Source organism: Mustela lutreola, chromosome 6, assembly GCF_030435805.1.
Source record: "Mustela lutreola isolate mMusLut2 chromosome 6, mMusLut2.pri, whole genome shotgun sequence".
NCBI lineage: Eukaryota > Metazoa > Chordata > Mammalia > Carnivora > Mustelidae > Mustela > Mustela lutreola.
This window is the reverse complement of record NC_081295.1, coordinates 156,658,291-156,686,039: the sequence shown is the minus strand read 5'-3', so window position 1 is coordinate 156,686,039 and position 27,749 is coordinate 156,658,291. Positions and strand designations below refer to the sequence as shown.

The following is a 27,749-nucleotide window of genomic DNA, read 5'->3' as shown; positions in this document are numbered from 1 at the left end:
CATTCTTTTACATAACCAAAGAACAATTAATACATTCAGGAATTACCACTGATAAAAAAAAAATTATTTAATGTATGTGCTTTATTCAGATTTCACCAATTGTTCCAATAATGCCCTACAGCAAAAGAAAATCCCGGATCGTGTGTTGCGTTAAGATGTCTTTTTAAAATCTAAATATTTATTCTTTCCTTGTGTTTTCTAAAAGTGCTATTTTTAAAAAAGATTTTTATTTATTTATTTGACACAGAGAATGAGAGATCATAAGTAGAGAGGCAGGCAGAGAGAGAGGGGGAAGCAGGCTCTCTGCTGAGCAGGGAGCCCGATGTGGGGCTCGACCCCAGGACCCTGAGACCATGACCTGAGCCGAAGGCAGATGCTTAACGAACTGAGCCACCCATGCGCCCCTAAAAGTGCTATTTTTGAGGAGTATAATTTAGTTATTTTGGAGAAAGCGCCTTTGTTTGAGTTTGTCTGAGGTTTCCTCGGATCAGATTCGGTGGACAAATTTTTGAGCCCTACTGATACGTCACATCCGGAGGTAATTCTGATTGGCCGCTCCTGCCCACCACGTGGTCAGTGGCGTCTAGCTGGCACCGCCCCTGCGGGGAAGCCATTTTTTCCTTGGATTCTTGTCCACTCCGCGCTCACTGTGTATTCCGGGCCTGAACGCCAGGGGGCGCCACCCCTGTCCGGCTGGGGACCTCGGACCCTGCGGCTGCAGGGGGATGTCCCAGGGCCGAGCGCGGGCCTCTCCCCATCTCGCGAGGATGGCTGGGACTAATAGAAGGGGAGTGGCCGACCTTTAAAGCTTCAGGCGGGTCTCCGAGGAAAAGAGGCCGTCGCGCGGGGGAGGGAGTCCCGTGCTCTCAGGTACCCAACTCCAAGCGGCGCGCCAAGGTCCGTCTCGGAGAGGACTTCCAGGCGCCGGGCAGAGAAAAACACGCCGTAGTCGGCAGGATTCGAACCTGCGCGGGGAGACCCCAATGGATTTCTAGTCCATCGCCTTAACCACTCGGCCACGACTACTCAGCGATGGGCCGGTTTCTTAAAGTCCCTCCTAGAAACGGGCGTCGCTGGAGCCGCAGGCGGGGCGATCGCGGCCGCCCGCGCAGGACGCCGCGGTCTGAGACCGTAACGGGAACCCTACGAGGAGGGCGGCCGGCGGCACGAAGGTCCCCTCCCGCAGCGGGGGACCGCGGCCCTGCAGGGGGTTCTCCCAGCGGCGGCTGCGCGGACTCCCGAGGCCCCCGCTCCGGACCACCCCTGTCGCCTTTGTGCGCCGCAGCCGCGCTGCCGGGTGCTTCCTGGGGAGGCCAGGGCGCTGCCGCCCAGGGTCCCGGGGTCCCGGCTTTCCGGGCAGAGGGCAGGCCCGCGGCGGGGCTCGCGCAGCGGAGCCGCTCAGAAGCCGAGCTTGTCCACACTTGGCGCGTCCTCCGCCCTGGAGCCCGGCCACTTTCCAGGAGGAAGACGCCCGGCTGACTTGGGGCCCAGGCAGCAGCTCCGCAGGCGAGCCCGTGGTCTTTGCCCCCGTCCGGGGTTCCGATCTCCCAGTCGCAGGCTGCGGGTGAGGGCGCTCCCCCGAGCCCTGCGCGCGAGCCTGGGTTTCTGTCTACCGCTCGGTTGGCGGTGCCAGTTTGAGAGAAGGGGAAACGCTGGCGAGGGGAGAAAGCACGCGGTGCACGGGGAGGGGAGGAACGGGCGGGCAAGCGCTTAGTGGGACAGCCTGCTCCGAAGGGATAGATGTGAGCTAGTTATTATCCATAATTTACACAGATCGCATACTCTTTATTGGGTGTACACATACACAATTACGCATTTTTCATGAATTTTCATCCCTTTCTGTTTTGTACTTGGCACCCTAAGTTGATTAAATGAGTTAATTCAGGTAAAGTATTCAGAGTTTGGTATCCAGTAAAAACTCAGTAAACCTTGGTTTTTATTTACTAAATTATGCCTTCTTTGTATATAGTGTTTTTTATTGGTGTGTCACACTTGATAGGATCAGTTACTATTTTACCTGTGGAGCTTCTGTATTGGCTTCCTGTGGTGCTTACATTTCATGTGCAGACCCAGTCACTAAAACTAATATAAAGGTACACACGCACATTTTTCTTATCCTCAATATATATTGAAAGCCTCATTAGTATAAGGTATGGCTAAAAAAAATTCCAAATCATCAAATATTGCTTGTCTTTTGCTAAATAGTTCTTTTCTCAATTTCTTTTTAAAAATTTTTAAAAATTATTTTTTAACTTTTATTTTTACTACAGGCAGCAAGGAGAAATCAGGCTGCACCTTCTACACTTTGCTTGGCAACTTCATCACTAAATATTCAAGTTCATTTTTTATAAATTCTGTTTTCCACCCAACTATAGAGTACAATTCGGCCATGTTTCTTTCACTTTGCAACGGCAGTCACTTTTCTTCCCGTTTCTAGTTCCATGTCTCTCATTTCCTTCTGAAAACTTACCAGAGCACCTTTAACAATCCTGTTTTTTAATAACATACTTTTAAAAAGTGTTTTAGGTTTATAGATAAATTGAGCAGAAAGTATAAAGTTCCCATACATTCTGACTTCCCCCTTCCCCCACCACTTTTCCCTATTAACATCTTGCATTACTGTGGTACTTTTGTTACAATTGATGAGCCAATGTTGATAAATTATTAACTGAGGACCCCTAGTTTACATTAGGGGTTCACTCTGTGTCTTGTATATTCTATGGGTTTTAACAAATACATAGTGACGTATATCTAACATGACATTATCATGCAGAAATAGTTTCACTGCCCTAAAAACCCCTTTGTTCTGTCTGTTCATCCCCTCCTCCCCTCCTCCCACACCTTGCAACCATTGATCTTTGCTGTCTCCATAGTTTTGCCTTTTCCAGACTGTTATATGACTGGAATCATACAAAGTTTTTCAAATTCTTTCGCTCAGCAATATGCATTTAATGTTCTCTAGGGTGTTTTGGTAGCTCAATAGTTTATTTCTTTTCATTGCAGAATAATATTCCATTGTCCAGATGTACCATTGTTTATCCTTTCACCTATTGAAGGACATTTTGGTTGCTTTCAAGTTTTGGAAATCAGGTTTTTGTATGGACATAAGTTTTCAGCTCATTTGGGTACATGCCAAGGAGTGAGATTGCTAGATCATATTGTAAGAGTATGTTTAGTTTTATGAGAAACTGCGAACTGTCTCCCAAAGTACTCCCACCAGCAATGAATGAGAGATGCATTCTTAAACTCAGGAAATTGTTCATGCCTTTACTTAGGATACTAGTGTTACGGAGGTAAAAGTGAGAGTTTGGGACCAAATTACTAAATTCAAGTCCCAGCTTCCCCATATAGTGGCTATGTGATCGTGGGCAAGGCATTCAACTTATTTGTGCCTCAGCTTCCTTTATTGTAAAGCAGGAATTATAATACAGAAATAACTTTATTAGGTTGTTTTAGGAATTAAAAAAAAAAAAAAGTTGAAAGGCAAAAAGCACTTGAAATAGTGCCTGGCATATAGAATGTTAAATCATAGCTGATTTCCTATGGTCGCGTTCCTGATGGTTGGTTATCCCTGTGCCGGCTCGCCTTCATATCTCTTGCTTCTTCACTCATCTTTTTCTTTTGAATCATGGAAGAGCTTTATAAGGATATTCTATACATAATGGACTCACTTTTCACAGCATCAATTCAGTTCTTGTTCAGTATGACTTTAATTATGGTGCTTCCTTTTAAATATGCTCGTTATATATTTTTATCCTTTTTCATCTAGAATGTCTTACTAGTATTTTGTTTTGTTTTCTCCAGCTTGTTCTCACATCTTTTTACCTGTTTCATTCAGGCCATGTCTTCTTGCAGCCTACTGAGAATACCAACTTGTTTCCTGAAATTTTCTAGTGCCTACCTTAGATCTTTTCTGAAATCTGCTCTCAAACACTTCTAATTTATAGTCCCCTTTCCTTTGACTGTGAATGTTTTTCATATACTCAGTGTTAGCATTTCCGAATTTAGTGTTGGAGTGACCTGATCTTCCGCCCTCTACCCAAAAGCTGGGGACGCACAGCACAGTGAAGTGTGTGCGCCAACCACACGTGGAAAGTATCAAAACCTACGACTTCTGTTGGGTTCTTTTTTGCCAGGAATATGCTGACCAGCGTCGGACTCCACTGGCAGCCGGCTGACGCAGGCAAAACCATGCACTGCTGTAGGGCTGTAGAGCAAAATACAATAACAACACCTCCCGGTTTCCCTTAGCATTTAAAAAAAAAAAAAAAAAGTGGGTCGTGACCCATTTGAGAGTGCTGAAAGCAACAGGATGGGTCACGACCAGAATTCTTTAAATGACAAAGGAATAGAGCCCTAAATAGAATGCAGGACAAGTAATGAGGCAAGTAATGCACCGAGAAGTACCTGTGTTTTAAAACTATATGCGCGTGTAAATGCATATTTACACTGTTCGGTCACACAAACTTGGAAGTCCCCGCTTCCCGCAACTCCCACCTGCGACGCTGAGAAGCCAGTGACTGGAGGGGAGAGCTCCCGCCCGGTGCGATGGGAAACCGTACACGTTGGCTTTGGCCTCTGGGAAATGGAGTTCTGTGTCATGGAGCATTCTGGGAATCGTAGTTCTGCGAGCCCTCCCGGCACGGTGGAAAGCCTGCGACGTGCGGGGGCGGGGTTCTCTTCGCGCGACCGGAAGTGGCCGTTGAAGCCGGCAGTGGGCGTGAACAGAGGTTGGCGTTGGGGAAGTGCAGCCTCCTCGACTCCCTCCGCTAGGTCTGGTGATTGTCCTGGCGCTTCCGGACGCGGGATCCGAGCGTGTGGATCGCCCTAGAGGGAGGGAAGCCCAGGTATCACCATGGCAACCGCCAGCCTTGCAGCCGTGTGACGTCACCCTTCTCCCTGGGCTGGAAGCGGCCCCTGCGGGAGGGAGCTGGGGAGTCCTCGAGGGGGGCGCCCCTCGCCTCCCTCTGTGCGGGGCGGTCCCGCCCCGATCCCTTGGAGGGCTTTGTTCTTTTGTTCCGGTCTAGGAGGGAGGACTGGAGCGGGCCCCGCCCTGCTTGTCCGCCTTCCAGCTTTGCCACCCTGCAACAGGTGTGCCTTCCCGTCCCCGCGCCGGGGTGGGAGCCCGCAAGTGTGCGTGGAGGTGATGGGCCGGGTCTGGGGGCGCCTCTGGCCGGATTTGACGGTCCGCACCAAGGCTCTCCTTGCCTCTGGAGCTGAACCTGCGTCCTCGAGCTCCGCTCTCTTTTTGTTCAGCGCGAGTGACTGTTCGGTGGCTCTCGCGGGCACTTCTCTTTTCCAGGGATCTCTCAGCCGCCGTGCAAAACTCTGAAGTAGGATTGTGACGCATGCAGCTGACCCCGGGCTGTGTCTTTTAGGGCCGCCAGTCGCAGCGTGTGCAAGGGCTCATCTGAGCCCCAGACCGAGGCCCCAGCTGCAAGGGCGCTGCGTGGGAAACCCGGTGTGCACGTTCCAGAGGAGCGGAATGAGCTGCTGAGATGGAAGGTAGTGGGCATCACAGGGGGAGAGCGGCGTGATGGGCCAGAAGAGCAAATATCTGACAGCTGGCAGAGATGGGAGGAGGGAGCCTTCTCGCAAGGATAGAGAAAAACTGAATTACATTAAGGTGTGAGATTCTTACTTAGGTTTATATGAGGAGACATGCAGGATGAGTTAATTCTCCCCGGCTTCGGGATGGGGAATGAAAAGGAGCGATGATTCAGAATATCTGTGATCCTCGCATGACTTTTATTTCTTAAATATTAGAATGATAATCTTGTAGTCAGAAAAAATCTTGATAATCAACCCTTCAGTATACTTTTACTTCAGAATAAAAGTAACCCTGACAGATGGCCGTTTGTTAAACCTATGCCTGGAGTGTGGCATTAAACTCTCTATTTTGGGTGTAGACTATTCTCTTGGTGGCTCTTTCTTTTTTTCTTTCTTTCTTTCTTTTTTTTTTTAAGTTCATCATGTTAGGCAGAAGTGCCTTTCCCCTTAATCTATGCTGGATCTTAGTTCTTAGTCTCCAAAAGCAAGAGACTGTTCTCTCTCTCACGTTATTGCCCTTCAGAATGTGAATTCAGCTGTTATAACTCCTACTCAGATTCTTTTCTTTTCTAAGCAAAACAGCCACAGTTCCTCTCACGGATCTTCATATCTATTTGGACCTCTTTTCCCAAGACTCTCCCAACTGAGAGCATGCTTCTTAAAATGCATTGCCTAAAATGAAAGATTTTAGATATGTTTATGATAAGTTCTATATACTTTTAGTACCTGTAAGTACTTTTTCCGGTTTGGATTATACTTTTGCTGTTTAGCATCAGATTATGTTTGCTTTGGAAACAATCAGTGATATTATGCTGTAAACTCTACATAAACCACTGTACATACACTACAGTGACCTAGATTTCTGCCTGCCTTGTGTAAGAGAATTGCTTTTTTATCCCTAATATCACGATTTACATATATGATTGTTCAGTTTTTTTGTCCAAGTTTTCCAGCTTGTCAGAATAATGATGAATCTTCACTAACTCAGTGTTTGAACTGTCCTTTCCAGCTTCGTGTCACTGGCATATTTAGTGAGCGTTCCTTCTATTTCTTCCTTCTTGTCCTTGAACAGATCAGTGTTAGGACAGAGCCAGGTGACATGTCACTATAGACTTTCCTCTGCATTGTCAGTGTTTTTACATTCTCTAGGTATCAGTATGCACTCAAGTTTGGTTTTACCTGTTCTCATACAATTTTTTTAAATTTAATATCATTAGAAATCTTAACATTACTTATTTACATAGGTTTGAGCCATACCTCATATTAATCCTCAATTCTTTTTTTGCAAGAGTGCAGAGAATCTTCTTACAACTGCAAGTGTATTTAAAATTTATCTCAAAACAAAGAGTTAATTGTGAGAATAAACTCTTTCATTATTAGCAGTAACAATTGTAAATTATAATAAAAATAACAATTCTGCTTTCAATAGCATCAAAAATATGAAACAGGAATATAATTAGTATGTGTGAGATCTGTACACCGAAACTACAAAACGTTGCTGAGAAAAATTTTTCCAGCTATACTGAGATATAGTTGTTGTGTAAGCATTGTGTAAGTTTAAGTTTTTCAGTGCGGTGACTTGAAACACTTGGATGTTGGGAAGTGAACACCACAGTGAGGTTAGTTACCCCATCTTTCACCTCACGTATTTGCCTTCTGGCGTGTGCGTGGTGAGAACCTTTAAAATGGACTCTCTTCAGCGGATTGCAGCTGTGTAATACGCTGTTAGTAACCACAGTCACCATGCTGTACAGAGATCCCTGGAACTCATTTATCTTAGAGCCGGGAGCTCGTGCTCTTTGACCAGCATCTCCTGTTTCCCCCCCACCTCGACCCCTGGAAATTCTTCATGTCAGCTGTTTTAGATTCCACGTGTAAGTGAGAGCATGCGGTGTTTGTCTTCCGTTGTCTTACTTCACATAGCACAATGTCCTCAAGGTCCACGCATGTTGTTGCAAATGGCAGGATCTCCTTCCTTTCTTTATGACTGAATAGTATGTCTCTGTGTGTGTGTGTGTGTGTGTGTGACACACACACATATCATCAGAGCTGATAGGAATGTAAATTGATATGACCTCTTTGGAAAACAGTACAGAGGTTCCTCAAGAAATTAAAAATAGGGGATGCCTGGGTGGCCCAGTCAGTTAAGCGGCTGCCTTTGGCTCAGGTCGTGATTTCAGGGTCTGGGAACAAGCTCCGCACTGGGCTCCTGCTCAGCAGGGAGCCTGCTTCTCCGTCTCCCTCTGGGGCTCCTCCTGCTTGTGTTCTCTCTCTGTCAAATACATAAAATTTTTAAAAAATTAAAAATAGAACTACCATATGACCCAGCAACCCCACTTCTGGATACATATCCAAAGTCTCCTTGGAGAAGTACCTGCACCCCTGTATTTACTGCATTACTAATCACAACAGCCAAGACACAAGAACAAAACTATTTCCATCAGCAGATGAACAGATAAAGAATAAGTGATCTCTGCATTTCCATAGTGGCTATATCAATTTACATTCCCATTAATAGCACACAAAGGTTCCTTTTCTCCACATCCTCACCAATACTTGTTATCTTTTGTCTTTTGGATAGTACTCCTACTGACAGGGGGGAGGTGGGATCTCATTGTGGTTTTGATTTGCATTTTCCCTGATGCGGAGTGATGTCAAGCACCTTTTTATGTACCTGCTGGCCATCCACGTCTCTTCTTTGGAAAAATGTTTATTCAGGTCCTCTGCCCATTTTTAAGTTGTATTATTTGTTTTTATGCTATTGAGTTGTATGAGTTCCTTATACATATTTCATATAACCTATATCAAATACATGGTTTGCAAATCTTTTCTCCCATACCATAGGTTGCCTTTTCATTTTGTTGATTATTTCCTTTGCTATACAGATTTTTTTTTTTTAGTTTTGTTTACCTTTGCTCATGTTGCTTGTGCTTTTGATTGAAAAGGTTGCCAAGACCAATGGCAAGGAGCTTTCCTCCTAACTTTTCTTCCAGGAGTTTTAGGATTTTAGGTTTTAAGTTTGTAATCTATTTCAAGTTAATTTTCATGATTGGTGTACAGTAGGGGTTCATTTTCATTATTCTGCATGTGATTATCACATGGTGGTATTCCTTTTTTTTTTTTTTTTTTAAGATTGTATTTATTTTTCAGAGAGAGAGAGGGAGCAAGAGCAAGCACAGGCAGACAGAATGGGAGGCAGAGAGAGAGGAGGAAGCAGGCTCCCTGCCGAGCAAGGAGCCCGATGTGGGACTCGATCCCAGGACGCTGGGATCATGACCTGAGCTGAAGGCAGCTGCTCAACCAGCTGAGCTACCCAGGCGTCCCGACATGGTGGTATTTCTTACCACCATTTTTTGAAGACTGTTCTTCCTCCATTTTTCCCCCATTGAGTGTTCTTGGCTCTCCTGTCCAATATTAATGGGCCAAATATGCTGTTATGAGTTTGAGAAGTACTGGTATTAATTCTTGCACTGTTAGATCGAGTTCACCGGTGAAACTGTCTTATACTAGGCTTGTTTGTTGTGGGGGGTTTTACTGGTTCAATCTCCTTACTCCTTATTTTTCTGTTCAGATTTTCTGTTTCTTCATGATTCCCGTTTTATTAGGCTATATGATTCTAAGAGTTCATTTTTTATAGGTTATCCAATCTGTTGGCATAGTAGTTTTGTCGGATCCTTTGTATTTCTGGAGTATCAGTTGTAATGTCTCCTCTTTCATTTCTGATTTTATTTAAGTCTTTTCTCCTTTTTTCTTAGTTTAGCTGAAAGTTTTTCTATTTTGTCTGCCTTTTCAAAAAACCAACTCCTAGGTTCATTGATCTTTTAAATTATTTTTCTGGTCTTTATTTCATTTACTTCTGCCCTCATCTTTATTTCCTCTTTTTCTACTAACTTGTGGGCTTAGTTTGTTCTTTTTCTGGTTTCTTGAGGTATAACGCAGGTTGTGTATTTGAGATCTTTTTTCTAAATGCAGACATTTAGCACCTCTCAGAGTTTTTGCTACATCCCATAGGTTTTAATATTTTGTTTCCATTTTCATTTGTTTCAAAAATATCTTTTGATTTCCCTTTTGAGTTCTTCTTTGACCCTTTTGGTTGTCCCGAGGGTGCTGTTTAATGTCTACATATTTGTGGCTTTTCCAGTTTTTGATCTCTGGTTTCATTCTAATATTGTTGGAATAGACAGTGGGTGTGATTTTAGTCTTCTTAAATTTGCTAAGACTTGTTTTGTGATCTAACCTGGAGAACGCTTCTGTGTCCTTGAGAAGGATGCGTATTCTGGTGGTGTTGGATAGAATGTTCTGTAGATGTCTGTTAGGTCCAGTTGGTTTAAGGTAGGTTCAAGCCCAGTTTCCTTGTTAATTTTGTCTGGATGATCTATTTGTTGCTGGAAATGTATCCGAAGTCTTGTTGTCTATTTCTCTGTTAGTATTTGCTGAGCAGATTTAGGAGCTTTGGGGTTAGGTGCATGTGTATTTATAATTATATTCTCTCAGTGAATTGACTGTCGTTACATAATGACCCTTTTTGTGTCTTTACAGCTTGTGACTTTTAAGTCTGTTTTATTTGATACATACATAACTAGCTCTGTTCTCTTTTGCTTTCCATTTGGGTGGAATATCTTTTTCCATCCATTTACTTTGAGTCTAGTGTGCCCTTAAAACTGAGGGAGTCTTTTCTAAGGATACAGTTGGGTCTTACTTTCTTTATCCATTCAGCTACTCTGTTCCTTTAATTGGAGAATTTAGTACATTTATGTTTAATAATTAGTAAATAAGGACATACTGATGCCTTACCAGTAATTTTCTGGCTGCTTTCTACTTCCCCAGTTCTTTTCCTCCTCTTTTGCGGACTTCCTTTGTGAACTGATCATTTTCCAGAGAGGTATGCTCGGATTTCCTTTTCTTTATCTTTTGTGTGTCTACTATAGGTTTTGCTTTGCGGTTATCCTGGGGCTTACAGAAAACATCTTACAGATAAAACAGTCTGTTTCGGGCTGATTACTAACCTAACTTCAGTGGCATACAAAAACTTTTTCCTTTTTACTGCTCCTCCCATTTTAATGTCTTTGATATCACAACTTACATCTTTTTATATTTTGTATTCATAAGTTATTGTAGCTATAGTTATTTTTAACATTCTTGTCCTTTAACTCTTACTGTTGAACACGCAACTGTATTTCAGTATTAGAGTGTTTTGAATTTGACTGTACACTTATTTCTACCAGTGTGTTCTGTAATTTCATGTTTTCATTTCATTAATCAGCATCCTCTCATTTCATATTGAAAGATGCCTTTTGGCATTTCTTGTAAAGCAGATCTAGTGCTGATAACTCCTTCAACTTCTGTTGCACAGGAATATCTTCCTCCATTTCTGAAGCACAGCTTTGCTGGGTAAAGTATTTTTGGTTGGTAGTTTTTTTCTTTCAGCACGTTGAATATATTATCCCACTCTGTCCTGGCTGCACGGTGTTTTCTGAGCGCTCTGCCAATAGCCTTACAGGGCTTCTTCCCCTTAAATGTGAGAGATTTTTTTTCCCCTCTTTCTGCTTTTATAATTTTGTCTTTGATTGTAGACAGTTTTATCATAATGTTTTATTTATTTACTTTTAAAAAGATTTTATTTATTTGACAGACACAGCAAGAGAGGGAACACAAGCAGGGGGAGTGGGAGAGGGAGAAGCAGGCTTCCCACAGAGCAGGGAGCCCAATGTGGGGCATGATCCTGGAATCCTGGGATCATGACTTGAGCCGGAGGCAGATGCTTAATGACTGAGCCACCCAGGCGCCCCCATAATATGTTGCATTTTATTTTTTAAAGATTTATTTATTTGTCAGAGCGAGAGTGCGCACAGCAAGGGGAGCTGCAGGCAGCGGGAAAAGCAGACTCCCTGCTAAGTAGGGAGCCCAGTGTGCAGCTCAATCCCAGGACTCCAGGATCATGACCTGAGCCAAAGACCGATGCTTAACCTACTGAGCCACCCGGGCACCCCATCATAATGTGTTTTAGAGAAGATATTTTTCAGTGGAAATTATTTGGAGACCTGTGAGCGTCATGGACTTGGAGGTCCTAGTTTCAGCCAAGATTTGGGAAATTCTTAGCTATTATTTCTTTACATAAGCTTTCTGTCTCTTTTTCCCTTTATTCTTCTGGGACTCCAGTAATGTGTGGATTGTTTAATGGTATTCTATTGTTTACGTAGAGTTCCTCATCTTTTTCTCCTGCATTCTCCTCTGAGTGGACAATTTCAAACTTACCTCAAGGGTTCTTTCCTGTGTGTGGTTCAGTTAGAATAGGTGTCTTCCATTGCATTTTTCATTTCATTGTGTCCTTTGGCTCTAGAATTTTTGTTTTGCTTTTTTTTTTATGATTTATATCTATTAAACTTCAAATTTTGTGTATGGTTTTCTTAATTTCATTTAAGTGTTTTCTTGTATTTTCTTAGAGCTCACTGAGCATCTTTAAAACAACTATTTTGAATTTTTTTACTCGTGTAAGTCCTAAAGCTCCCTTTCTTTAGCATTAGTTATAGGAAAATTACTCTGTTCTCTTGGTGGTGTCATGTTTTCTTTCATGTTTCTTGAAGTCTGGTGTGATATCTTTGCATTCGAAGAGGCAGTCCCCTCTTCTCTCACTGGCTTCCGGAGAAAAATACCTTCTGTCAGCCCTGTTGGGGATTCTGAGGTGTTCTCAGACCTTCTGTGGATCTGTTTCGCCCACTCTTCTTGTTTCCTCGTGGGGAGGCTTTCTTAAAATTGTACGCCTTCTCTCGGTCCTGCAGCGCTAGGCCGGGTGCGGACAGACATGCATTTGCTCTCCTCTGGTACTGAATGCTCAGGCTTTAGTGCCTTTTTCCCAATCCTGCAGAGTCAGGCTGGCTTGTTTGCTCGCTAGCGGTCTCCCAAGTCTTGCCCTCACTGCCATCAGGGATGTATGTACCGGGGGCGTCCGCCATGGGGGGTGTGTGTGTGTGCAGGTGCAGCAGGCAGAGCGCTCGGGGCTGCCGGTAGGCTGGCGGGGCGGATCTTCAGCTGAAGCATCCCCAGTGGCCCTGTGGCAGGCTTCCTGGGGGTCCACGAAGTGGCTCGTAGGATCTGTGGTCCTTTGTTACCCTCCGAGACATGGACTGCCGTTCCCCCAGCTGCTCCCTGTCCTCCAGTCACTTGGGACACTTCAGTGCTCTGGATGGATGAGAGGGAGGTGGGTCTTTCTGGTTGCAAACCGCACAGCTAGGGGAGCTGAGGGCTCCCACATGCTCTTTCCTCTGTGGCAGGAATGATGGGCCAAGAAGGTCTCTCTTGGCCCGGGATGTGACATAGACCAAACAAAACCGCCTCTTACATCTTCAGTGCGTCCAGTCCTGGGTGTTTTAGTTTTTTTCGTTCTTTTGTTACTATTTTGTTTTGTTTTGTTGTTGTTGTTTTGCTTCCATCATGTGTTGAAACTTCCCCTGTTGGACTTCTGGACTTCCACAGAGACATTCTCTTCTGTGGGTGATGGTCTAATCCATGTTTGGATCCGTCCATCCGTCTTCGCAGGAAAGAGGATAGAAAACTCTCATTATGCCACCTTGTCACTCCTCCTCAATGTGCGCCCGTTACGTCTTTTATAAATGTGAATCAGCCAAAATGGTTTTAAGTCCTTGCTTTTTTTTTTTCTTCTTCTTGGGATTTTTCACAGTTATAGTTTTCATGTGTCTCTGTCCTTTATAGTCATAATATTCATAACGTTTACCGAGCATCTGTTGTTGCCATTTACTGGAACCAACATAGTTGGTCTCCACAGGTCTCGCTCTTGTTGGTTCTGTTGGTTTCTGTTACTTGAAATCAAAAGCATCTTCCCTGAGACATTTGTCTTGATTCTGTTTTCCTAAAGTCTAGGTTACATATCTGTACATACACAACATTTCCTTCTGCTAAAAACTCTAAAATCACACCATTTTTTTCCTCAAAATGTCTATTGCAAATCAATTTTCCCTTAGCGAGCAAATGTAAGTCAAGAAAAATACATAGTTCCTTTTAGTGCTTCCTCTGCTTTCTGAGAATTGGTCTTTCCTGTGAGCCATTACTCTGAATAGAACTCTCCAAGAACATAGTTTGTTTCTGTTTTCTGGACATGTAAGTTACATACATTAAGTGCTCAACTCTCAAGTTCATTGCCGGATTAATTTAGGTGTCATACACGAGTGGAATCACCACCCACAGTAAAATGTAGGATGTTTCTGATGCCCCAAGTTTCTCTTTTGCTTCTGCCCAGTTACTACCATCCCGCCCGGCAGGGGTGACCACTGTTCTGACTTGCATTGCCATCGCTCGAGTCTCTGTTTATGTGAGTGCAGGTATCCAGTTGTGTTCTTCCACATCTGCTCAGCATTGTAAGGTACATGCGTGTTCCTGAGTACATCAGTAGCTCATTCTTTTATGTTGTTGAATAACATTCTGCTGTGTGAAAATGTGGTTTGCTCATCCATTCACCTGTTGAAAGACATTTGGGTGGTTTCCAGTTTGGGGACATTTTGAACAAATGTGCTCTAAACAATCTTGTACAAGTCTCAGCGGTCACGAGCCTGGCACACCAGTGGAACTGCTGAGTTCAGAACAAGTGTATGTTTAACTTGGGTTTCTAACTGCCCAGCAGTTTTTCTCTGTGGTTGGTACCTTTCCTGCCCCAGCACTACGCCGAAGCCCCCGTTGCTCTGTACGCTTGCCAGCAGTTGGTACTGACTATGTGAGTTTAAGCTTTAGAAATTCTGGTGGGTAGGCAGTATAAGTAATCGTGCCATTGTGATATATAATTTATATTAACAGCAGCACTTTAAAGGGCCTATGAGGACTTTTGGGAAGTAATCATATTGTTTATTCAGATGTTCATAGCAGAGAAGGCAGCAGAAATACTTGGCTTTACTTAATAGGGAACAGACTGAACTGAAGGATACTGTACGTGTCCGGGGACAGACGTGTGAACGTTGACACTTTATGCCCTGAGTCTACCGAGGAGGGTACCAGTTACGTTCTTTGTGTTTTTAGATTCAGAGAAGTCAAGGAAACCGCATAGTTCTTGCTATTTTCACATGGGAAGATAGCTGGATTTAACAGATTGCTGGGAACAGCTAATCTGGACAGGATTCATTGTGGTTCCTTCTCCTTCTCCAGATCGGTCCTCTTTGGGGTCTGCCCTTCTCCAAGGCGAACGGACTCTCCTCGCTTCAGCCAGTTTCCAGGTAAGTGGGAATTCCCGAAAAGCAGTTTAGTCCGCAGAGTAGACTGTGTGTTTCCTGCGGGGGGGGGGGGGGGGGGTATCCATTTAAAAACCAGCACCAGGAATTTGCTCCGGGCTCCCAGCTGCCCAGTGGCGCCCGACCTCTGCCTCTCCAGCCTCACTAGCACACTAACACGCTCCTGCTTAGTGTCTGGTCATGCTCCAACAGTGACAGAGCAAAGGACGTACAAAACGGAGTCCTTTACTGGCATAGACCAGATGACTGCTAAAACCAGAACAGGTGAATATAAACAAAGCTAAGCGAGTACCATGGAGAACAGAGAATGCAGGTATGTGCGGTCTGGAGGGCTCAGTTTCGAGGGGTATGGGTTTGGCACAGCCTCTCACAGGATGGCGGCCATTTGGATACTTAGACAAGTAATGAGGGGGGATGGGGTGATTTTAGCTTGGAGAAGATGTTGAGCAAAGGTTCACAATTAACAACATGTTAAACAGGAATCAGAAAACTTGGGAGAGCCCGTTTATTTTTGGCAGAGGGTAAACAAATGATTAAATAAGTTGGAATGTGGCAGGCCTCAGATGTCTCGATGAGAAGTTGGAAGGCTTTCTTCTGTAAGCCATCCATTAATGGTTTTTGAGGAAGAAAGGGACAGGATACTCTTTTAGGAAAAACCAGGAACTGACTGAGAAGTCATACAAAAAAAGGTAACCCGTGTTGCACCGGGTATAATTCATCTCAAGGCTTGCTTAATCAGCCTCCTTGTTCTTAGACTTTCCCCCTACTTCCTTCCCACAATGTAATCAAAGAAATGATCCCAGTTCTTCCCACTTTCAGCTCATGTACTTCTGGTGTCACTTTTTTATTGAGGTATAATGTGATGATAAACTACATCTATTTGAAGTGTGTAACTCAGTAAGTTGTGACATACCTGTGCACCCATGAAACTGTCACCACAATCAAGACAGTGAATGTATCCAGAGAACACACATTGTGTGACTGGAGTCTCTCTGGATTTGAGACGTCTGTTGCTGTGACTGGTCTCCTTGAGTAAGTGAGCAGTGAGCCCTTGAATAGAATGTATGTTTTGCTGTTGTCGGGTAGAGGATTCTAAGAATGGATTAGCTTCCTTTTACCAGCTTAATGACTGAAAACAACACATTAACTCTACAGTTACAGAGGTCAGAAGTCCAAAATGAGCTGGCTGGGCTGCATTCCTCTGAAGGCTGTGGGGCAGCATCTGTCCCCTCACCTTCCAGCTTCTAGAGGTGGCCTGGGTTCTTGCCTGGAGTCTTGTTCCTCCGTCCTCAGAGCTACTGGTGTGGCATCCTTAAACCTCAATTCTTCACGACTCCTGCTCTGTGACCTTCTTATTAGGCCTCTTGGTGACACTGGCCCTGCCTATCATCTGGGATAATTTGCCCATTTTAAAGTCCTCAACACCATCCCGCCTGCAGTGCCTCTCGTTTTCAATAATTTCAATAATTTCGTAGTTTGGAGGATATGGATGTGGCCATCTGTGGGGGACTGAGGTCAGGTCACATCGGTGGAATGTTGTTCAAATGTTTTACATCCTTACGGATTTTGTCTACTTGTTGATTCATCAACTGTCGCGAGGGGGGTACTGAAATTCGGGGCTGTCATGATGGAGATTTGTGCGTTTCTCCCTGCAGTTCTCTGGTTTTCCTGCCTGGATGTTGAAGCTGCTCCCGGGCGCATAGGCATGTGGGATGATTACGTCCTCTTCGTCGTTTTCACTGAGAAATGAACTTTCCGTTGTTGGCCCTGAAGCTTGCTTTGCTGTTTCATTAGTGTCAGTGTTGCATATCCTTTTTCATCCTTCTGTTTTAATTTATTTGTGTCTTTATATATATTTATAGGTAACACATAGTTCATTGAGTTTTGCTTATTTCAGTCCAGTCTGGCAATCTGCCTTTTAATTGGGGTATTCATTTATTTATTTATTTTTTAAAAGATTTTATTTATTTGACAGAGATAGAGAGCAGGACAGGGAGAGAGGGAGAAGCAGGCTCCCCACTGAGCAGGGGACCCCCCCACCAACGTGGGGCTCCATCCCAGGACCCTGAGATCATGACCCGAGCTGAAGGCAGACACTCAGCTGACTGAGCCACCCAGGCGCCCTCAGTGTGATTACTGATGTGAATATCATTCAGTTTTGTTTTTTTTCCTGTTCATACTGCCTTTGTTCACTTTTTCTATTCTTACCTTCCTTTGGAAACTGAATATTGCTTCGGATTCCAGTTCTTCACTAGCTTACTAGCTATAAACCTTTGCTATTCTATTTTATAATTTTACGTTTAAAGATTTATTTATTTGAGAGAGCGAGCACTGGAGAGAGAGAGAGCAAGCGCCAGGGGGGTTGCTGAGGGAGAAGCAGACTCCCTGCTGAGGAGGGGCCCGAGGCGGGACTCAATCCTGTCCTGGGATCTTAACCTGAGCCCAAGGCAGACATTTAACCGACTGAGCCACCCAGGCTTGTTGCTTAGGGTCTACATGTTTATCTCCACTTACTTTCCAGTGATACTCCCACTGAACAGAAGAACGTTCAGTAGTGTTCCTCCATTTCTCTCTCCTCCCAGTATTTAATGCAATTTGTGGCACATGCTTTCCTTGTACATGTGCTGTAAACCCCACAATATTTATTTTTGTTTAAGCAATTATCTTTCAAAGGGGTGTAAGATAGTAAGAAAGGAATTTCTGGTGTTTTTCATCTTTATGATGTATATCAGTGACTGACAGTTTGGGGGATTTTAGCCCCTGGGACGTTCGGAAATGGGAGGAGACATTTTGGTTGTTACAGCTTGCTGGGACCTGCTCCCCGCTCCTGGAGGGGTGATGCTGGCCATGCTGCCCCCACGATGATTTAAAAGAATGATTTGGGGGCGCCTAGGTGGCTCAGTGGGTTAAGCCTCTGCCTTCAGCTCAGATCATGGTCTCAGGATCTTGGGATCGGGCTCTCTGCTCAGTGGGGAGCCTGCTTTCCCCCACCCCCGCCCCGCCGCCAGCCTATAATCTCTAATAAATAAATAAAATCTTTTAAAAAAATTATTTGGTCCAAAACATCAGTAACAGTGAGGTTGAGAAACGTCGGTGCTAGATCCTCATTCTCATCTGGTATCGTTTTTCCTTCTGCACGAGGGGCTTCTGCAAGGTTTCTTACAGGGTGGTTCGCTGGTCATGAACTCTTTCAAATTTGTAATGTCCGAAGAAGGCTTCATTTTGCCATTGTTTTAAAGTTCTAATTGGGGGACTCCTGGGTGGCTCAGTTGGTTAAGCAGCTGCCTTTGGCTCAGGTCATGATCCCAGCGTCCTGGGATCGAGTCCCACTGTGCCTCTGCCTGCCATTATGTCTGCCTGTGCTCGCTCTCTCCCTCTCTCTCTCTGATAAATAAATAAAATCTTAAAAAAAAAAATTTAATTGGACCATTTTTCTTCTTTCTAGTATATAATGTTCCATTTTCTTGTTTGCATTGCTTCCAGCGAAAAAGTCACTGTCGTATTTTATCTTTGTTCCTTCACATTTATGTGTCTTTTTTCCTCTGGATGCTGGTAGGACCTCCGCTGACACTGGTTTGAGCTCGTTACTAAGGTGTGTCCGAGCATCGATTTCTCTGGGTCTCGTGTGCCTCTGGTTTCTCGAGTTTCTTGGGTCTGTGAACTTTCAAGTTCAGCAAACAATGAGCTGTTGTTTCTTCAGACGGTTCTCTGCTCCGCTCCCCTCCTTCTGTTTTCATGGACTCCAGGTGCACACGTTGGGTCCCCTGAAGTCACCCACAGCTCCCCAAGGCCATCTTTTTATAAACGGTTTTCTCCTGTTTCACTTTTGATATTTTCTATTTTGTTGTCTTTGAATTTACTTTCCTTCTTCAATGCCGAACTGCCGGGGAGACAGTCGGGCGTGCTGTTCATCTCCCAGCATTCTCACTTTCAGCTCTAGATGTTCCATTAAGGTCTTTTTTAAAAAGTCTTCTGTGACTCTGTTAACTTTTTGGACATCTAGAATACAGTCCTAATAATTTTTAATGTTCTCCTCTCTTAATTTTAGCATCTTTGTTAGTTCTGGGTTGGCTTTAATGGGTTAATTTTTTTCCTCATTAAGGATGTATTTTCCTGCTTCCCTCAGACGTGATAATCTCTGACTGGACGGCAGACACTGTAAGTTGTACTTTACTGGGTTCTGCATACTTCTGTGTTCCTGTAAAATATTCTTAAGCCTCACTCTGGGGTTAAATTACTCGAAACTGTGTTTCTTTCAAATCTGGCTTCTAAGACACATTAGGTGACGCAGATGGTGTGCAGTGTAGGGTCGCCTGGTGCTTCGAGTGTTTTACCCAGCATCTACGAACCGTGTAATTCGCCCATTTGACTGGTGGGAACAGAAACTCTATTTCCGCCCTTTATGAGCACCGGTGCTGCTCCCTCGAATCCTGGGTGATTGCTCCCCTGCCGTGGGGGTCTCACCACGCCTGCACCCTGAGGGGTACTGTGCTGGGTACTCGAGAGAGAACCTCCGTAGCTCTCGTGGCTTCTCTCCTGGTGCAGCTTTCCTCTGTCGGGCTCTGTCCTTAGACCTCAGTGCCCAGATGTCTGCCGAGACTCCGCATCCTTCTCCCCACCCCGTCCCTGGTCTGAACCCTCGCCTGGAAACTCGGGCAATGAGCGGGAGCGATTGTGGGACTCCTCTTGTTGCCTTACTGGTTCTTAGGGATCACTGGCCTTTGTTGTAGGAGAGTCACCGTCTTGGAAACTTGTTTCCTGTGTTTTGTCTGGAATTTTTTGGTTAGTTTCATACAGGAATGCAGATCCAGTCTTGTTAGTCTCATATTGACCATAGCTTGATCCTTTTTATGTTGTTGTCTTTGAATTTATTAAAAACCATAAGCTTTATTAGGGTGAATCTAGCCCAGCCTCACTCCGGGACAGTTTCTCAGTGGCCCCAGGACCACTCTATAAACCAGTGACTTGCTAGAAGCACTCACCCAACGCTGGACCATGACTTAGGGCCAAAAACGATTACAGCAAAGGATACAAAACAGGATCAGAAGGAAAAAGGTCCTTGTGCATGGAAGCCAGAGAAATCAGGTGCAGGTCCTCCCTTTGTGAGCCCGGCACGCAGGGCCTCTGTTTCTGGCTGTAAGCCACAGAGATGTGCGGATGGCTCTCCCTGGGGGAGCCTGGGAGGCCAGAGTTCTTAAAAGGAGGCCACCCTGGGGCACACACCCGCTGTTAAGAGCTCTGGGTGCCGAGGGGCTTTCAGGCTCAGGTCATGGTCTCCCTTCTCTTGGGGTTGCTGTTCTGTCCTGCCTGCTGTTCAGATACAGAAACGTTTCTTCGAGATCCGTCGCTGTGGACACTGGCAGACCTAGTCCACCTGCTCCCTTGTGGTTAGAAATCTCATGAGCTGACTTAGCCATTTTAAAACAAAATTCACTCACCCAGTTTCAGATACAGACTAAAGAATAAGTAGGACGTCCCGGGACCGCCTCCAGCTCCCAGACACACTCCCTCCGGTAACACCGCTACTGTCGTCTTTCAGATCTTCTCTGTCATTTACATACAAACCTTCATAGTCATAAACATACACAGGATCGTGCTGTGCAGACTGGTCTTGGTATCACGCGTGTTTCCTAATCCGTGCACAGAGACAGACTTCATTTTTAAAATGGCCACTAAAATCTTTAAAAAAAAAAAAAAAAAGAGGGGGAGCACCTTGCTGACTCATTGGGTTAAGCCTTTGCCTTCGGCTCGGGTCATGATCTCAGGGTCCTGGAATCGAGCCCCGCATCGGGCTCTCTGCTCAGCAGGGAGCCTGCTTCCCTTCCTCTCTCTCTGCCTGCCTTTCTGCCTGCTTGTGATCTGTCTGTCAAATAAATAAATAAAATCTTTAAAATAAAATAGCCACATAAGGCGCTTTAGTATGGATGTGCCGTATGTCCCACGTCCTCCAACCGCGCTCCTACAACGGACACGCACGTTTGCTTTTCATCCTCTGGAGCATGGCAAGGGTGCTTGAGCGCGTCTTTGCCCTCTGAGGGCTTCTGAAGACCAAATTCCTACATGTGACAGAACGGGACTGGATGATGGGTGCATCTGAAGTCTGGGTGGATCCTGTCATGTTGCGCCCCGGGCAAGACTGACTCAGCACCCTGGTCCGCGGGTGGGCGGCCCAGCCGGCCTCTCTAGGCCCATGGTGGTCGCTGACGGGAACGCATTCTCCTGCTTTTGTGGCATCGTCATGGGTGCGCCGCTTGTTTGCGATGTTGGCTTGTGGGTTCATCTCTTTTGCTACTTATGGAAATTCAGAATATTGCTTTTTGTTTCTAGTTTTAGAAGTTTTATATTTTTATGTGGTTATATCTGTCAGTCTCTGAGGATTTTTTCTTTTTATATTTAAGCTTTTAAACCCTTTTATTCTATTTTTGCCTTTTCTTTAAAATTCTGCTCCAACAGAAATTTTCGTGTGTGCCGTGAAGAGACTCACCTTAATTTTTTTCTCAAATAGTCATTTGTTATGATACTATTTAGTGACTAATTCAGCTTATTTTAGCTAATTTGAAAGTTGCTTAATCCTCTTCAGTTCTTAGAACCCTGGATCTGTTTCACTGAGTTTTAGTCCATACTAGGCCACTGTTTTACTTTCTCTCTTGCTATACCTACTTTATTTATATATATATATATATATAGGGCAAGTCTCCTCCCCAAATTCTTTCACAACTGTTTTTGGTTATTCTCAGACACTGGAGGTAGGTAGGACGTCTACTGTTGTTGGTAGGAACACTGTAATACTTCATGTACTTAGAACACAGAGATGATGGTGGTCAGCGTGGCCGACACTAACCTAGGCCAGTATGCCGGACCCTAAATGATGAACTTTCTGTTGAACATTCCTTATTAATTTCTCACAGTAACCCTATGAATGAGGTACTGTTTTTTTATTCATTTCACAAAGAGGAAACATCAAAGCCATTTCTCAGATCGCCCTGTAGCCGTCTTGCCTTCCTTCTGTCTGTACTGCAAACTCCACCCCTTTCCTAGGTGGTGGCTTTATGGCTAAGGAGAAATCTGTTTGGTATTTCAGGAGTCCGTGACCTTCAAGGATGTGACAGTGGATTTTACCCAGGAGGAATGGAAACAGCTGGATCCTGTCCAGAGAGAACTGTTCAGAGATGTGACACTGGAGAACTACACGCACCTGGTCGCCATAGGTGAGGGGGGTCCCTGGGCTGCTGGTCCAGGGTGTGCAGCAGGAGGGGTCTCTTGGGCTTCGGTGAGTTTTGGCCTTTAATGAAGTTAAGGAACCCAAGATTCCTAAATTCTGAAAGGCTGTGAAAAGGTGTCTCCTCTCCTAGCAAGTAGAAGTACAAACAAGTTAATTTTTCTGAGTCCACATCGGTTCCCATGTTTTAACCATATCTGGGGATGTATGACGTCGAGCTTTATGTGCTCTTCCTCCTGTCGGACGTGTCTCTTGTAGCACTTTGCTCCTGTAATCAGGCACCTTTTCCCCCATGGACAGGACTCCAAATTTCCAAACCTGACGTGATTTCTCAGCTAGAGCAAGGGACGGAGCCGTGGACCGTAGAGCCTGGCATCCCAGGAGGTGCTTTCGGAGGTGAGTAATGGGCGCCTGCTGGACAGGTGTCATGGACTCTGACCATTAGCCTGACGAGAGGGTTTTCTGTCCAAAATGCAGACGGACTTGCTTCTCTTTAGCATCTCCTGTGGAGATAGGAGAACCCATCTGGATTCTCAGGGCTTTGTCAGAACACTAACCGTCTCTACATGTACTCTGTTTGTATACTCCTCCCAGAGGTGGTTTCCTTCCTGCTCTTTTCTGAAGGCAGCCCCTTGACCTGCACTCTGGATTCCACCTTTCCCCACCTCCTTTGGGACCCTGGTCTTCTAATTCAGCCCTTACCATGTGTTCCGGCCTGTAGGCTCGATGACTAGGACCTCCCGACAGAAACAGTGCCCGACACCCACATGCTTTTACTCTCCATCCTTTCGGCCGCCATGCAGTCCGCCTCCCTGCTTTCCCAGCCACACTCTCCCGCAAGTGAGCCCCATTCCCGCAGTCTCATTTATCACTTGTTCCTTAAGCTTCTGACTCTACCCTTGAAGTGAATAGTTTTCCTGTAAACCATGAATTCCTAAACTGCACAGAGAGGCACTTGAAAGATCTGAGCCTGAAAAAATACACTGACCTTTCATGCTAGGTGAGGGACAGAGCTCCAGTGTCAGTGAGGGGGGAGTACGGGCTCTTTTTGTGGGGAGAAAAGAAAGCACTCCATGTTCAAATGTGAGAAGTGCTGGATCATCAAAATTCTAGCAGGTTTCTTAACTGAAAGGCCACTCAGATTTCTTAAATACATAACAGGCCAGATGAACTTCCCACAGGATTGCATAGAATGCAACCTTCCTCCCCCACCCCCCAACCAAAAAGGCTTTTCACACTGCGCCCTTTAAAATCTTCCTCTTAGAAGATGGTTTCAAGGAACACAGTTTAGAAAAGTGACTTTACAAAAATTAAGAGCTTTATTAAACCACGTTTAACTTTTGAAAAGTCATTTTATTACAAATGAAAGTTTTAAAAAGCCCCAGCTTGAGCAGATAGAAAGCAATTTAAAAATATTTAACTGTGTACCAAAAATTCTTAGACTTTTCACAAAACGCTTCAGCCATCACCAGAGATATTTAGGTAAAAATCGCATTAGACACCTCACATTGCGTGGATAACGTCCATGGTCCCAGTGAGCCAATCGGTAGGCAGGAGACGGTCACTTGAAATCCTTGGCCCCGTTCCTTGGTGGACTTCTGGTTACTGGAATGGGACCCCACGATGGCGGTCCTGGTAAGCCAGCCGCTGGCCTGCGCTTCGCAGCATTCTGAGCGGATGTCATTGCTGGCTTGGCTGCTTCTATCTCTGGAAGAAGAACGCACAGCTTTACAGACACGTACAGGTACCTGGAAGTTGTAAGTGTCCCTAAAGGGCGGTGGCTGCTTGGTCCTGGGGCCTTGTCTGCATTCTTCTTACCCTCCTCATGCCATCATCTCTGGACCCGTAGAGACCCAGCCCCCACAGAATCCTGACATGCATCTTACCTCATGGCTCCACCTTGGTCTCCTGCGGCCTGGCTGTGAGCCCCCCAACAGCTGCCCCACGCGCAGAGGTGTGGCAGTACTGGGGCCAAGGCCCACAGCTTTGCAGCAGTAAAATGAGAATTCCTCTTCGCCCTAGAAATGGTGGTGTTCGGTCTGGCCTTCTGGAACGCTCTGGAATCCTTCATTCTTTGCCCTACACAGATCTAAGACAGGCCGGCGTGGGTAACGTCGGTCACATGCTCGTTACTTTCAGCAGCAACTCCAGCCATGGCTGGACGCCCTTTTCCCCTTTCACAGCCTCAGACCCATGGTCTCCGTATTCCTCACTGTGAACTACTTGCAGAACGTATTTTTTATGGCCAGCTGCTGTACAAATAGGTCTTTCTGGTGTCATTCTGCTAATGGAAATACACCCATTCCTTGTACTGCACAACCGGCCATTCCGCCAAACTGCGAGTCTGCGCTGAAGGGGTCCGGCTATTTCGGGTCGGCCTGGGCTTCCAGATGCCCTGCCTGTAGCCAGGGCACCCGGAGCAGAGTGGGTGGAGGGCTGTCCTGTGTCTCTGCCTCACAGCACACTCTTGCAGTGACGATGGTGGTAACTGTGGTCCTCTCCTGTCACCAGTAGAACCGAAGAAACGTGTTATTACACAGCTCTGTTTCCGTACTCTGAATCTGCCAGCACAGATTCCCTTGCTGCTTCAGTTGTCCTATCCCTGGCCTTAAGCAACATTCCACCTCCTGGTTATGTGTCTGTCTGTTATTTGTGTGCGGAAAAACTGCTCTCATTAGTCCGTTTTAGTCCGTGCGTTACCCTATCTTCAAGGGACTTTGCCTGCTCTGTTCTTTTCTCACAGACTTCACTATTGCTTTTCCTGTTCTTTTGGTGCTGTTCGCGCTGATCCTCCGTGTATCTGAACATCTGGGTGGTTCTACTTCTGGCATCTTCCGCCCCCACAAACACTATAGTCTGGTCCCTCAGTTCTCTTCCTAATTCTCTGAATGCCTAGAGTGGAAGTAAGCCCTCTGTCTGCGCCGCTCCCATTCCCCGCAGAGATGCAGCTGTGGGCTCAGGTCGGCGGTTGACAGCAGGGCCTAGCGGGCCGGGTCTTCCCCGGTTGTCCTCACTTGAAATCTTCCTTCACAGACTTCTGTTTGCTGCTCATTGGCAATCAATCCCAGCTCAGACTTGCTTTAGTCTCCTCTCCGCCATCTCTCATCTCTGTGGTCAGTTCTAATTTACTGTTACCTTCCTGGTTCCTCGAAATTACCTATGAAACTGAGTGTGAGACATTCCCTTGCCACTTTCATATTTGTTGTTATGCTTTGCTCTTTCCAGCTTTACCCCTAATGGCTATACCGGGACATCCTTCAGATTTCCTAAGGGCTTCAGTTTTAGCTTCATGAGGTCCTTCCCACAACAGCAATGATTTTTCCCCTTTAATATAGAGAATATAGACATTTTCTTTCTCTTTCAGACTGTGAGACAAGACCAGAAAAGAGCAGATCAGCCCCAGAGCCAAACATCCCTGAAGAACAGCCATCTCAGGAGGCAGTCGTGGAGAAGCAGCGAAGGGATGATCCCGGTAGTCCTAACTTTTCGGAGAGTTGGGAGTATGAAAGCAGTGTAGGGAAGCACCAGGCAAGCCGACAGACGCCAGCAGGAGAACGGAAAGTCACGGAAAAGACAATGCCCGCCTGGGAGAGAGGCCCTGTGACGACCGACTTTGCAAAAAGCATCAATGTGAGTTCAAGCCTTGTAACACAAGAAAAAGCGTCAGAAGAGACCTCAACTAAAACGAGTGCCAAACAGAATGCAAACCCAGTTAAGAAAGAGAAATCGTGTAAGTGCATCGAATGCGGGAAAGCTTTTAGTTACTGTTCGGCTCTTATTCGCCATCAGAGAACACATACAGGCGAAAAGCCCTACAAATGTAACGAATGTGAGAAAGCCTTCAGCCGGAGTGAGAACCTTATAAACCACCAAAGGATTCACACCGGAGATAAACCGTATAAATGTGATCAGTGCGGAAAAGGCTTCATTGAGGGTCCATCTCTTACTCAACATCAGAGAATTCACACTGGAGAGAAACCCTATAAATGTGACGAATGTGGGAAAGCCTTTAGTCAGAGGACCCACCTGGTGCAGCACCAGAGAATTCACACTGGGGAGAAACCATACACTTGCAATGAGTGCGGAAAAGCCTTTAGCCAGAGGGGCCACTTCATGGAACATCAGAAAATTCACACCGGAGAGAAACCCTTTAAGTGTGACGAATGTGACAAAACCTTTACCCGGAGCACACACCTTACTCAGCACCAGAAGATCCACACGGGCGAGAAAACCTACAAATGCAACGAGTGCGGGAAGGCGTTCAATGGGCCCTCGACGTTCATCCGCCACCACATGATCCACACCGGGGAGAAGCCGTACGAGTGCAACGAGTGCGGCAAGGCCTTCAGCCAGCACTCGAACCTCACGCAGCACCAGAAGACGCACACGGGGGAGAAGCCCTACGACTGCGCCGAGTGCGGGAAGTCCTTCAGCTACTGGTCGTCCCTGGCGCAGCACCTGAAGATCCACACGGGGGAGAAGCCGTACAAGTGCGCCGAGTGCGGCAAGGCCTTCAGCTACTGCTCGTCGCTCATGCAGCACCGGCGGATCCACACCCGCGAGAAGCCCTTCGCGTGCAGCGAGTGCGGGAAGGCCTTCAGCTACTTGTCCAACCTCAACCAGCACCAGAAGACCCACACGCAGGAGAAGGCGTACGAGTGCAAGGAGTGCGGCAAGGCCTTCATCCGCAGCTCGTCGCTGGCCAAGCACGAGCGGATCCACACCGGCGAGAAGCCCTACCAGTGTCACGAGTGCGGCAAGACCTTCAGCTACGGCTCGTCGCTCATCCAGCACCGTAAGATCCACACGGGGGAGCGGCCGTACAAGTGCGGCGAGTGCGGGCGCGCCTTCAACCAGAACATCCACCTGACGCAGCACCAGCGCATCCACACGGGGGCCAAGCCCTACGCGTGCGCCGCGTGCGGCAAGGCCTTCCGCCACTGCTCGTCGCTGGCGCAGCACCAGAAGACGCACGCGGAGGAGAAGCCCCACCAGTGCGGCCAGTGCGACAAGGCCTTCAGCCAGAGCTCCCACCTGGCGCAGCACCGGCGCGTCCACACGGGCGAGAAGCCCCACCAGTGCGGTGAGCGCGACAAGGACTTCAGCCGCGACGCGCACCTGACCGAGCACCAGACGGCGCACGCAGCCCAAAAGCCCTGCGACGGCCGCGAGTGCCGCAAGGCCCTCAGCCAGCGCCCACGCGCACGCTCCGGGGACAGACCTTTCGGCTGCGGCGACTGCGGGAAAGCCTTCCGGTACCGCTCGGCCCTCAGCAAGCACCAGAGGCTGCACCCGGGCATCTGACGCAAGCCGGTCTGCTCAGTCCCTGGCCGCGTCCCCAAGGAGTGGAGCGATGGGAGAAGTGGGGCGGGCCCGGGGGCCTCTCCTCCGTGCGCTGGGGCGTGGAGAGGACATGGGCTGGGCTGACCGGCTGTGACGTCTGGCAGCTCGGGGACACTGCAGAATGGCACCATTTGATGCTTCGGTTTGCTCTGTGAATGAGGGAGTTGGATAGAGGGTTTCAGGGGCTGTTCGGAGTTTTCTATCCCAATTTTGTATATTCACAATCTCTTTGTGATTAGGATTACTCTGCGTCAGCGCTGGGCTCTGTCGCCTCTAGAGTGTGTCTGTCTCTGCATGTTTGGCTAATAGAAAGCATTTGTGCTTCAGCAACTAGACGGGGACCTGTGAGGCTCCTGTTCTCATGCATTAAATAACTGGTTCCTAATAAAAACAATTATAAAGCA

General features: G+C 46.3%; 1 protein-coding gene and 1 non-coding gene across 5 annotated transcripts; one reads left to right on the top strand and one right to left on the bottom strand.

Moving 5' to 3' along the window:
- Positions 1-944: 944 nt before the first annotated feature.
- Positions 945-1,026, bottom strand: TRNAS-AGA (transfer RNA serine (anticodon AGA)). Its single transcript has one exon. It is a non-coding gene; the product is annotated as a tRNA-Ser (tRNA).
- A 3,502-nt stretch (positions 1,027-4,528) lies between these two features.
- Positions 4,529-27,749, top strand: ZNF184 (zinc finger protein 184). 4 transcript variants are annotated; one of them, XM_059176150.1, is made up of 6 exons: positions 4,529-4,847; positions 5,303-5,505; positions 14,701-14,768; positions 21,865-21,991; positions 22,303-22,398; positions 25,367-27,749. In XM_059176150.1, exons 2-6 carry the CDS (start codon positions 5,499-5,501, stop codon positions 27,304-27,306), a joined length of 2,238 nt encoding a protein of 745 aa, XP_059032133.1. In that variant the 5' UTR covers positions 4,529-4,847; positions 5,303-5,498; the 3' UTR covers positions 27,307-27,749. The 4 variants fall into 4 exon arrangements, with proteins under 4 accessions (XP_059032133.1, XP_059032131.1, XP_059032132.1 ...); XM_059176148.1 differs by having other exon boundaries at positions 4,530-4,847; positions 5,379-5,505; XM_059176149.1 differs by lacking the exon at positions 4,529-4,847 and adding an exon at positions 4,895-5,091 and having other exon boundaries at positions 5,379-5,505.